Source organism: Sturnira hondurensis, unplaced genomic scaffold (assembly GCF_014824575.4).
Source record: "Sturnira hondurensis isolate 20B ecotype Veracruz unplaced genomic scaffold, ASM1482457v3 Scaffold0000167, whole genome shotgun sequence".
Classification (NCBI taxonomy): Eukaryota; Metazoa; Chordata; class Mammalia; order Chiroptera; family Phyllostomidae; genus Sturnira; species Sturnira hondurensis.
Genome location: NW_028072798.1, coordinates 7,206,070 through 7,218,211, shown reverse-complemented (window position 1 = coordinate 7,218,211; position 12,142 = coordinate 7,206,070). Strand labels below are relative to the sequence as shown.

The following is a 12,142-nucleotide window of genomic DNA, read 5'->3' as shown; positions in this document are numbered from 1 at the left end:
TGCATCAGATCTTGTGTTATGCCTGAACATTCCTCCGTGGACACTATTCAGATGTTCCAGAAGGCCACAGCTATGGGCAGCTGGTGACTGGCAGCTTCATCATGACAACACCCTGCTCATGCATCACAACTAGTACACAGTTTTTTGGTGGAACATCAAATCACCCAAGTGACTGGGCCTCCCATAGCCCTGATTTGGTGCCCTGTGACTTCTGGTTTTTCCCCAAACTAAATCACCTTTGAAAGGGAAGAGATTTCAGACCACCAATGAGATTCAGGAAAATACAGCAGAGCAACTGACGGCGATTGCGAGAACTGTGTGAGGTCCCAAGGTGCCTACTTTGAAGGGGACTGAGGCGTCACTGTCCTGTGTTCAGTTTCTTGTCTTTTGTGTCTTCTTCAATACATGTCTCTATTTTTCAGAGTACATGGCTGGATGCCTTCTACATAAACCTCACATATACTCTTTAAGGTTAGTACAAGCTCTCAGCACCATAATACAGAGAACGGTTATCTCACCTGCTCATTTCTTGAAGAAGTTATAAACAGCAATAAATCTGGGAAACTATTATAGATTTATGAGTAGACAAACCAACACATTTTAATCACCTATTATTCGAATTCTTTAAAAAAAACTGGGAAAGCACTAGCAAACAAAGAGGATGAAGACGGCAGGCCACCCTATGTCTGGTAAGAGAAGGGGCAACAGGGGCCCCAACACAGGCTCCACACGGGCTCTCACTCCCAGGACAGCCCCATAAGGAAGACTCTGTCAGGCGTGTGCGATGTGACACCCAGTCCTGCACCAAGTAGGAACCGTGCGTGCCAAGCCCAAAAGAAAGGGTGCTGCTTTGCTTTTCATTAGACCAGTAGTTCTCAGAAAATGGAAGCAAAACAAGGAAAATACGAAGAAAAACATGCCAAGAACCAGTAAAATAATTTAAGTCATGTCGGTGAAAATTCACTGGATTAACTTATTAATCCTATCCACTGATAGAATTCTATCAATTTTAGTGCCTACTATATGCATTGCTACTAGAAAAATTTTTACAGTGCTGTATAAATATATGAAACTCCGACTATAAGTTCTTTCATAGCTTGTGGTGTGTGTAAGCTGCAGGAGTTTTCCATGAAGATGGTACCCCCAATGTTAGCAACTGGGCACCCGAAACAAGATGAGCCTTTCTGGCCTATTAAATTCCAAAGACTCTGTAATACTCAAAGCTAGGAAACTAGATACTAAGGTAAGCACTATTCATGGCCTATACAGAGGCACAATCTTCCCCGAAGGAAACGTTTAACAATGGACAGTAAGCCTCCTTTCTAATTCCATGTCTGGGAAGTGACTTTACCGGAGCAGCCAGGACGGACCTGTCTACCGAGAGGCTTGGTGCCATGCTAACCAGAACGGTAAGGAGCTGGGAGTGACCTCCCAGGTGTCTAGTGCAGCCATAAAATGCAATCTGATGGAGCCATTTTAAATGATGTTTCATATCTGTACTGATGTGACAAATGCCCACATTAGTTCAGATAACAATCATGCCCTCCGTGGCCTACACTAGTATTGAAATCCTCCGCCACACTTATCGCTAGGAGACCACACTCAAAACAGAGAGCCACAGACTCTCAAGTGCAGCGAACACCAGGGTCCCGGCTACATTTGTTCGGAACTAAGACAGCTCTTAACGCCTCACTTTTCCTTCTGGAAAATGCACATCTGCTTCACAATTTCACTGTAACTGCTAGGTAAAACACAATACATTTGAATGGTGGCACACAGGGAGAAGGCAGAAGGAAATTTATTGCATTTCTGCACCAGATCATGAACTAGCAGGTTTCCACTCATTACCTAATCTCTATTCTCCTTAACTACATTATAAATTCCTTGAAGGCTAGGCATGTGTTATGTTATGCATACACATAATAAAAATTGAAGCCTGCCTGGGGGAGTATGGAAATAGCCACGAGATAGTGCTACTCGGAACGGCTCTGACACGAAAGAGAAAGAAGGACCACTGACCCGCTGGAACCAATCGACACAAGGCAAGAGGCACAGGAAGCCAACACGCCAGGGCGCTGGGAAGGTGCCCGGGCGCTGGGAAGATGCCCAGGCACCGGGAAGGCACCCAGTGCGGACAGAGACTCTGAAGTCCTAACAGGCAAAGGGCTCAGCACACCCCAAGCTTAGAGGAGCCCCTGACTTGGCCACTGCTGAATGTCAAACCTGTGCAGGGACGCAGTCAAGTCTCTACACTAATGTGGCTCGGTAACCAAAACACATGGCTCCCCCAATTCTAGCTACACCCGAGGGTCAGGAGGCCGGGTCAGAAGTTCCTTGAGCCTCATGGAGACTCATGGAGGGTCTGCCGGGCAGCTAGGCAGGCCCACTTCTTTTCCATCCCCCACTGCAGCCCCACGGTCTCAGTTTAGCACTGCCCGACACCGGGTACCCACTTTATACAAGGGTGAGTTTGCAGCCCTGGCCAGCATGGCTCAGTTGGCTGGAGTGTCATCCTGTGAACTGGAGGGTCACAGGTTCGATTCCTGGTCAGGGCACATGCCTGGGTTGTGGGTCCAGGCCCCATATCGGGAAGCATGAGGGAGGCAGCTGACCTACGTTTCTCTCCCTCTCACTCTCTTCCCTTCTTGACAAAAATCGGTGTGCGTGTCCTTAAGTGAGGATTTAAAAAAAAAAAAAAAAGAGCAAGTCTGCAAAGAAAAGGAATAAATAGTACTGGAGGTTTAATGGGTAAATGGGATGAAGCAGTGAACCACAACTAACTGCTGGTCAGTACAATCCAGGCCAAGCTTCTACATCACACTCACCCAGTCAGGCCAACGACTATGCCTCTTTACTAATCACTCCCCAATTCACACACTGCTTGGTTTTCTGTTAAATAGCACCTAATATTCAAAGAGCCGAGAGCTCTAAGAGTTTCCTTTACAAAGTAAAAGCTCAGTTCTGGAGCTGAAGCTTCATGGCAAATGTTTCTGATGTTTCCAGAAGTATCCCTGCCCACTTTACTTCTGATGTCCTACTTCATTAGAGAAGTGAATTGGGAAACACAGAAGGCGATGAAATCCCACCACCAGTCAAAACCCTTGTTAAGTACACACTTGCGCACACACAAGAAGGAAGAATGAGTTCCTTTTGTTTTTTGTTTGTTTGTTTCTTTTGAGGACTGCTCTATTTAAAAAAAAATTAAGACACCTTAGTGTTTTAGAGAAAAATGAATAAACTACTTAAGGTACTCAAATATTCCAACCCCAATTTTACTCATCTTCAAGATGTAAACTCATCTTCACAATGCTTGTGTATTCCAGACAAGCAACCAAGAGAACCACCTGGAGAGACTTCCTCTCGTCTTCGGAAAGCAGCACTGTCTCCAGGATGGAGTACTCAGAACCTAACTGTGTCTAGCTCCTTCAAAATGCTTTCTGACCAGTCCACGGATACACACTGCGACCGTCCTCCCAGCTAAATCTCAGGAGGCAGAGGACACAGCACACTGGGATCTTTTTTAGTCTTCGTGGAGCTGTGTTTCTTGAAGTAGGAGAAACAGCCCATTTGTGGGTAATTAAAAGGATTTAACAGATCATGGTGGACAATGTTTTCTAACAGAACAAGAACTACCATCAAAGTGTATCACACACTACAAGGTCAAACACTTCCATAAACGTTCCTTTCAGCTGGGCAACAGACCTCCCATCACAAAACCTGTCTCGTACTGCAGGGCACAAACCAGCCAGCGTCACTATCCCCACCACAGAGGAGTCGCAGCCTCGCCACCCACTCCAACTGAAGACTGAGCACAGAAACAAGCAATGAGGAATCTAAAACTGTACTAAGGCAAAAAAAAAAAAAAAAAGTTGTGCACGATGAGCTCAGAGGACACTGCAGGGTGGTTTCTTTGTTCCTTTCTTTCCCTGCAAATGATTCTTTCATCGCTGGTCTATCCTGTGAAGCCTATCAGTCCAGAAAACACAGTATCCCACAGCTGCTCACTTGGGCCTGCGCAGACGCTGGGCTAGGGAGTCAGGTGGCTGAGGGGTGCCGCTGGTCCCGGACCGACCCGGGGGAGCAGGGTGTGACGTTCGGGAGAGGCAGGCGAGAGCCTGGGCGCTGGGCGGCCCTGGGGAAGCACAGCCCCTCCAGGCCGCTTTCTCACACGTCTGTCTCCACAACAAAGGGGTGGCCCGATGGGCTCCCAGCCCCTCCGTCTCCACTCCCGGAGGTCTCGGCAGGAGCAGCGGCTGCAGGCTGGACTACACAAACATTAAAAGTCCGACTTAGCTTAGCCTAGCCTAAGATTTGCTCGCATTAGTACACGCTCAGTTCCTAATCTGAACAAGAACTGAATACTCACACATTCAAAAAATCAATTCTAAGTATTTTCTGACAAAACCAAGTTACATCTACATTTTTATGTTCCCACATTTTAAAAATACTTTAGGATTGCTAATGATACAATGAAAACATGCATGTATTAAATTTTCTTCCAAAATATTTCCACTGAAAGGTTAAAAAGGCTGACAATTTCTACAATTTTACATTTCTACACCAGCTGTCCCCAAATACGCCTTCTGGAGAACATTCCACTATTCAGCTCTGCCCTCACACAGCCTGCTCACTTGGGAAAACCTCTGTCTGAAACACCGATTCTGACCAGCCTCAAAGCCTAGCACCCACTTTTCCCCACAGCACGTTTACTTCTCCTGAAATTATGCTGAAATGGAATCCACTTATGAAACACTTTGGACAGAATGCCTAATATATTCTTAACAGCCTTCCCTTCTACTATTTTTTAATATTTTATTTATGTATTTTTTAGAGAGGGGAAGGAAGAGAGAAAGAGGGAAGGAAACATCAGTGTGTGGTGGCTGCCTCCCGTGCACCCCCTTCATGTGCCCTGACTGGGACTTGAACCAGCGACCCTTTGCTTTGTAGGCTGACACTCAAGCACTCGGCCACACCAGCCAGGGCATGGCTTTCCCCTCTACTTGATGAACATCTGACATCCACATGACTCATGAGATGACTACTTCTACTGGGGTTTGCAAAATATGACAAATGAATGTCCTTTCAGGTCAAACCAAATTTCCACTTTGGCTATGCTGGTAGTGAACAAACGTTCGAAGACACACTGTACTCAAGTACCTGAGTATGCGGTCTGTGGGCAGTAAGCATATACATACCACCAGTACTTTCCAGAGGGGTAATATTCCTTTTTAAAATACGGTGCTTTGGACTATGCCTCTTCCAGAGTGGAAAGCATGTTAACACAGCATACGAGTTGAGAATTCAGTTATGATTCTAAATAATAGTGCTATTATTATTACTATAAAAGTCCATCATAAAGCCAGCCCCTTATTACTGCTGATGTTGTTTCCAATCTACAAATTGTGTTACCCAGGATGAACTAAATTATTAAAGAGAACCAGCTGGATATGGTCAGTTCGAATAGTTCATAGATACTGAAAATAAATTTTTTTTAAATTTTGAGTTAATTTAAAATTTGGCAACAAATTTTCTTCGTATAATATATGGAGTCTCATCAATTTCAATTGCAGTAACAACTCAAAGTAATTCAAAACATAATTTTAATAACATACAGAATTCTAATGTGGTTTAAATTTTAATTTAACTTTATGACTTAAATGCAGAAAAACCAAATATCACAATCTTTTCTGAACACAATATTCGCAAGAGTCAGAAAGCATTTTATGAGAGCACCGGCCACTACCATCTCGGCCACACCTTTCACAGAGCCACACCGAAATCCTGGGGGGAGGGCACCAGGCCGTGGTGACAGTTAGGCATCCACTGAGGTTTACCATGAGTAAAAGTCAGCCACTCAGGGTTCCCTAGACGTCTTTAAGGGACAGGATATAATATACCTCAAAATGAAGCAGGAAAAGCAGAGTATGTCACAGACTAATTAAAGTAAGGCTTAAGATTAAACACAGAAACACAATGACCCGCCCAACTGAGGGAAGTTAGTAATGAAGAAAAAACAAAGACTGAGAGGATCGCAGGCCCCCCAGGGAAACACAGAAGTGGGGTGTGTCTCCCCTATGAGCGCACACTGGTCACTCTCCACTCCCGAACTCCCCTGCTGGAGTCACGCTCACCACTAGGTCTCTTAATGACACTGTGGCTTTCTGCACGCTGGACGGAGGTGGGCAGGGGCGGAATGAAGAAACATAGGGCGGGGGCCTGGCTCCCTTTATCCTGCCAAGAAAACGCCAGACAGCGAAGACCCAGGGCGGCCACTGGCCGGGCTTCTTTCCTAACACTTCTATGCTCTCTCTAAAGAAACAACTTCCGATGACTTACTGATTGGCAGCATGAAAGTGTCTTTGAAAAGAATACATACCACCTGGTGAAATGAGAAGGCGTCAACGACAGAATGCTGAGAGTAAAGAGATAATCACTGAAGAAGGAGGAATGAAGTAACAGGAAGTTATAAAGGCAAAGGTATCCAGTAAGCAGCCCAGACCTCATATCCACACGTTTCAGGAGGGCTCAGAACAAGATTTACAGGACACCAAGAGAACCCACGTGAAGGAAGTAGAAGCAACTTCTAACAATATGACAATTAAAGGGAACCACAAAGTCCTTCTTGAAGGACAAGCTGTCCCCACTTCAGCACATGTGGGAGCCTTGTTACTATTGCTCCAAGTTCGTTGCTCCTCTGAGCAGCGCCCGCTCGGCACCTACCCTCGGACGGCCTTGAGCCTCACCCACCTCCGATGAAGCCACAGAGTCCACAGCTGCGCCACAGGGGACGCCCAGTGCCAAGACTGAAAGAAGCAGGCTCAAAGGGGACAGTCAACATGAAAGAAAGACCTGATCGCCTAGGACTGAAAGGATGGTAAGTACTTTTATAGTAGAGAAACCCAGGATTTTCAAGCAAACTTATGAGAACCGTACTACATAAAATAAAGTCATTGGTTTAAAAATTTTATTTTTAGTTCATGTAATGTACTTTACAAGGTCAATAAATGAGAACAGCAAGGCTATTTTTTAACACAAATATTTTAAATGAAAGGTTAGAGTAAACGGGAGCAGTGTCATATCAGCCTCAACCTCCGAGTTAAGTGTAGATTCAAGAAATGAGAAAAATACACTGTTTCAAAGTAGTTTTAATACCTCTCCTTGCAATCTCAGGATCTCCTACGACTGATTCAAGAAGCTAGAAAAAGAAAATTGGAAGGGATATTTATTTCTAAGTTTAATCACCAACAAGAACTGCTGCTCTCCTTGTCAAGAATCTTTATCAAAAATGGCAAGTACCCACGGCTGACAACAAGCAGGAAACTCCACACGAACACTACCGCCTCTCAACCTGTCCTATGTTCCTCGTCATTGCGCAACACTCACGTCATCACGCACGGAGCAGATGCTCTGGGCTGGCACCTGCCACAGGCGCACCGGCCAACAAGTGCAGGCCTGCACCGTACAAAACCTGTGCACCAGAGCGCCCTTCGTAATCGATGGCATGTCGGCATAAAGTACAGGCACAAAGATGGCAGGCGGAGCTTTACTCTGGTCCATCCCCAAACCAATTAACCACGTGGCATAGACAACTACATGATCAGTCTCCAAAGTGTTAAACCGTGGCATCTGGCACATTTTGAATGTGCAAGTTGAGTTTTTTAAAAATGGTTAAAAACACAAGCAGGTGAAATCCAACTAAACAGATGCAGACCCCTGGAAGCACCCTCCGTTAAAGACCTGCAGGGAGTCTGTCAGAGGTCAGCTCTGTGTAGGGAAGAGGTGTGATGACAACAAGGGCGGGTAAAAGGGAAAACAACAGCTTGGTCAAGTCATCTGCTTCACAGAATAGCTATCGTATAATTAACTGCAATTGTTGCTAAGAAAAATATTTCTAAGATCTTCTTGTTCCGTACACTGCTGTTCCCTTCAAGTTGGATGAAGCCCATTACCCTGACCTATTTTTATTATAAAACAGAGAGAAACCTGGCAAAAAAAAAAATACAGGTTTCTTTTGATCATTGGGGAAAGTCATTTTTATGGCACAGAACTGCTTTCCTCTACCCCTTTTACTTTTACCTAAAAATATTCACAACATTTTATCCCAGAAAATAGTTACACAGAATTGCAACTTCTGACTTGACCATTTGGATAACGAAATCACAGCTCTTCTCGGTGGTTAGGGGTGTGGAACGTGCAGTCAGGTCTGAGTTCAGGACAAGCTGCGAACTTGGACGGTTATTTAACCTCCGTGCCTCAGCTTCCTCATCTGTGAAAGAGAAATAACTGCAGGACCTGCCTCATCCGGTTCTTATAAGGATTACATGGGTTAGGCAAAGAAAGTGGCATACTTTAAGCATTTACTAAGTATTCATTATTACGTGTAAAGAAAAAACGAAGTCAAAGTGATCAAAGACTGAATTCACTAACAAATTTATTTAATAAACTTTCTGACAAAACTTCTACCAATGTTAGATGTACAGAAAAAAAACAAAACGAATCTTCATTCCACCATGTGCCACTACTGAGAGAAGCTGGTCCTTAAAAGGTCACCAAAGTGCTTCAGAAGGGTCTTAGAATCAAGGAAAATAAAAAGCAACCTTCTTCACAGCCTATACAAACACTGGGTCAGGAAAGCAAGAAAGTGATTCCTGTCTTCCGTTGTAACTACAACTACGGAATTTAAAATTCCTTTGAGCAGGAAAAAGAAAGAGAACACCTATCTGCCAGATTCCTGGACTGCAGAGCCAGGCAGCAGGAGGTCCGGCAGCTGCGGTAGCGTTTCCACTTCGGGGCCAGGGGGCAGCAGTCTGCAAGTTCACTGGGGATGCGAAGGACGGGTAAGAGGGCATCCGCGCACACAAACACAGGCACAGAAGAGGGACATTCCTACTTAGCGTAGTGAGTTTCAGCTCCCAATCCAAAAATTAAAAAAAAAACCATGAAGTTAATTAATTGTGTGCTTAGGGAACAGAATGCAACAAATACTTCGGGTACCAAAGTTCCACCTTTGGGCTTCCCGCGGTAGCAAAGTTTTAGACAAATCAAGCCTTTACTTGCGTGCACGTGTGAGCCTCGATCCGCACAATGCTTCCACTAAAGGCCGGTCAAGCGCCCTCGGTGAGAGAACCCCATCTGCTCTGTGTGCAGAGTAAGAAGTGGGTGGCCCGGGGGGCAGAGTGGGGCAGGAGAACCCCCGAGAGAGCAAGCCAGTGTGCATCTGCTTCACAGGTGTCCAGTTCTTGACTCGGAAAGGGGCGGAGAAGGAGCGTAGGTTCAGCACGGATGCAAGCGATTTCGGCGCGGCCCCGGTTCAGAAGCCCGCGGCCGGGATTCGGTCCCAGTGCCCGCAGGCAGTGCCCCCAGTGCTCCGTAGCCCCGCCTTGTTCCTCACGAGCAGGAGCATAGCCGAGAAGGCCCCCCGAGCTAGGCGCTCGGGCGGGGGTCGCTGGGTAGCCCCGGCCGCTTTGCCCTGGGTCGCAGCGCGGCACCCCGCCCCTCGGCCCGGCCCCGGAGCCTGGATGTAGCCCTGGCCACCTGGCGGGAAGCAGAGGCCCCCACGCCCCCTCGGCCTCCAAAGAGCTGCGGCCGGGACGAGCCCCGCTCCGCGCCGGGGCTGGCGGCAGGCTCACTCACCTCGCCGCGCGGTAGCGCTCGGGCTCCGGCTCGGGTTCCGCCGGCGGCGGCGGTTCCTCCATGGCGGCAGCGGGGGTGACGGCGAAGGCGGGTGGGGGGACCAGCACGGCGGCGGCGGCGGCTTCTCTCATCCGTGCGCGGAGCCCCGCATAGCCGCGACGGGCAAGGCGCTGCAGCCCGGCGCGGGGGCCGGGGCCCTGAATGCGGGGATGACGCGCTCCGCCTCCGCCCCTAGCCCGCCGCAGGGGCCGCTCGCGCCGCGGCCATCTTGAGAACGGCAACCGGCCCGCGCCGGGCTACGGCGGGCGGCGAGGGACAAGCCTCCCCGGCCAGCTGCGGCGGGCGCGGGGGCGGACGGGTGGGGGAGCCAGCGAGGGAGAGCCAGCAGCCTGGGGTGGCCGGCGGCGGGAGCGCGGCAGCGTTCGCTCGGGACTGTGGTCTCGCCCGCACCAGGGCAAGATGGGCTGTGCGCGCCGGGCCCCAGGTGATGGTGTGGGGCGTGTGCGGAGGACCCCGGGAGCGCCGGCGCGGCCTTGAGGCGGCGGCGATGGATGACTTTTAAGTGCTCTGTAAACTTTAGCAACTGGATCACCGCCAAGAGTGATGCCATCCTCAGAAATACGGTTCGATGGTACGCGGGCGCTCACCGGTCCCACGCAGGCCATGAGGCTTTGGGGGTCTGCGAATCCTGGAGCGTGGACGACTCTGATGGAAGCGCAGTGTTAACTGTGCATGGAAAACTCAGTTGTTTCACACCGTTAAAACAAAGATTCTGGAGTCGCCCAACATGAAAGTTAGCCTCTCATTCAGAGGGCAGAAAAAGAGTACTGTTGTAACCTCAGTGTCGCGGGTCGGGTGCAGATCCTGCTGGAGCTCCTGCTCCTGCACCCCAGGGGAGAAAGCCCTTGTAAAGGCGATTGCATAAAGCACACGTCCCCACACCCACGCACACAAAAGAGATGACTTCAGACACGACAAACACTGTATCATGTTCTCTTAGCACTTGAGCTTCACAGTGTCAAGTTGCAAATATTTACAAAATTTTCCATGGGGTGAAGTCCAGGGTTCATTCAAAAAGAGCATCATTAAAAATTAAGTACATGTCTATTCACTTAAATGTGCTGTTTTTTAAAAAGACTTTATTTATTTATCTTTAGAGGGGAAAGGAAAGAGAGGCCAGAAATATCAATGTATGGTTGCCTCTCATGAGTCCCCTGCTGGGAACTGGCCTGCAACCCAGGCATGTGCCCTGACTGGGAATCGAACCGCAATTGTGAGGCCCGCGCTCATTCCACTGAGCTACACCAGCCAGGGCAAATGTGCTGGTTTTTAAAACCTCATTCAGTTGAGTTTGAATATGTAAAATACACGTTTTGAACAAATGTTGGTAAGAAAACTGGCCAAGACAGAAAACCTTAAATATGATTATATTAAAGGCCCATTGTAAAATTAGCTATGTTGCACTCCGGGTACATTACAGAAATTTCTCTAATTGAAGAACTTCCTCAATCTATTTTCTTTGTCATGGTTGTCTGAATTATGTACTTAATGTGACAGGGCTGAATTTCAGAATTAGCATTAATTTTATTTTTTTCAGCAACATTCATTCCACAAATAGTAAATTTGTGTTTGTGCCAGGAACTGTGCTAGGTGGTGGGGATACAGTGAGCAAAACAGAGTCTTTTGCTAGTACAACTAACATCCCAGTTTAGCGAGAGAAAGCAAGTAAATCTACAGCACATCAGACTGGAGAGGCGTGGGAGAGGGCAGTGCTGTTTTACACAAGTGGTGGCAATAAAGTTAAGTGATCTGGTCATACACATCATTCCAAAGAAAACTGTAACACATGAACATGGTGAACTTCACTTTTTTTTTTACAAATAGTTGCATGGCCAAGTGATTTATCCTCACTCACAGAAGTATTTTCATGTTTGAGTAAGTCACTGTTCACAAATAACCCCTGAGCCACTGTAAGCCAGGGGGCCTGGCCTCAGCTCTGCAGGCTTGTAAATCTGTGACATTTCATAGCAGACCAGCATCTGGGACAGGAGTGGTTTGTCATCATTTTCATTTCCACTGGGGGGTGCTGTCTGTTTTGGCAGGAACCAAACAAATTTACATTTAATCGTGTAAGGCATCATGAGTGGAAACCTCTGTTAACTAATACCAAACATTCAATTCAAATCCAGGCAACTTTTTCTTCATTCAAGTTAATTCTGTGTACTGCATCAACCTTTTGTTGCTATTTGTGTTGTCCTCCTATTCCACTCCAGACAGCAACTCTGTGTTTCAAATTTCGAGATCTGAACGCAGTTCTGCCCCACACTAACCTCACACCCGCTGCTTGCTAGTGGTCTCTGACTTGGTGAACCGCAGCCCCCTCCACCCAATCAGAACTCTGAATGGCCATTCCCTCGGCCCCTGACTAAAGGATCCATGCTCCTCTGGAAACCAGTCACTTCTCTCTATCCTCACTGGTTCAGGAGGCTGGCGTGTCTCTCTCCAAGGG

General features: G+C 47.4%; 1 protein-coding gene across 2 annotated transcripts in view; it reads right to left on the bottom strand.

Moving 5' to 3' along the window:
* The window catches only part of MAP3K4 (mitogen-activated protein kinase kinase kinase 4), an 88,406-nt gene extending 78,476 nt beyond the window's left edge, over positions 1-9,930 (bottom strand). For both annotated transcript variants that reach the window (XM_037059227.1, XM_037059287.1), the window contains exon 1: positions 9,634-9,930. In XM_037059227.1, the coding sequence (XP_036915122.1) occupies positions 9,634-9,764 (131 nt within the window). In that variant the 5' untranslated portion in view covers positions 9,765-9,930. The remainder of the gene's footprint in view (positions 1-9,633) is intronic.
* Between the last annotated feature and the right edge of the window lie 2,212 nt (positions 9,931-12,142).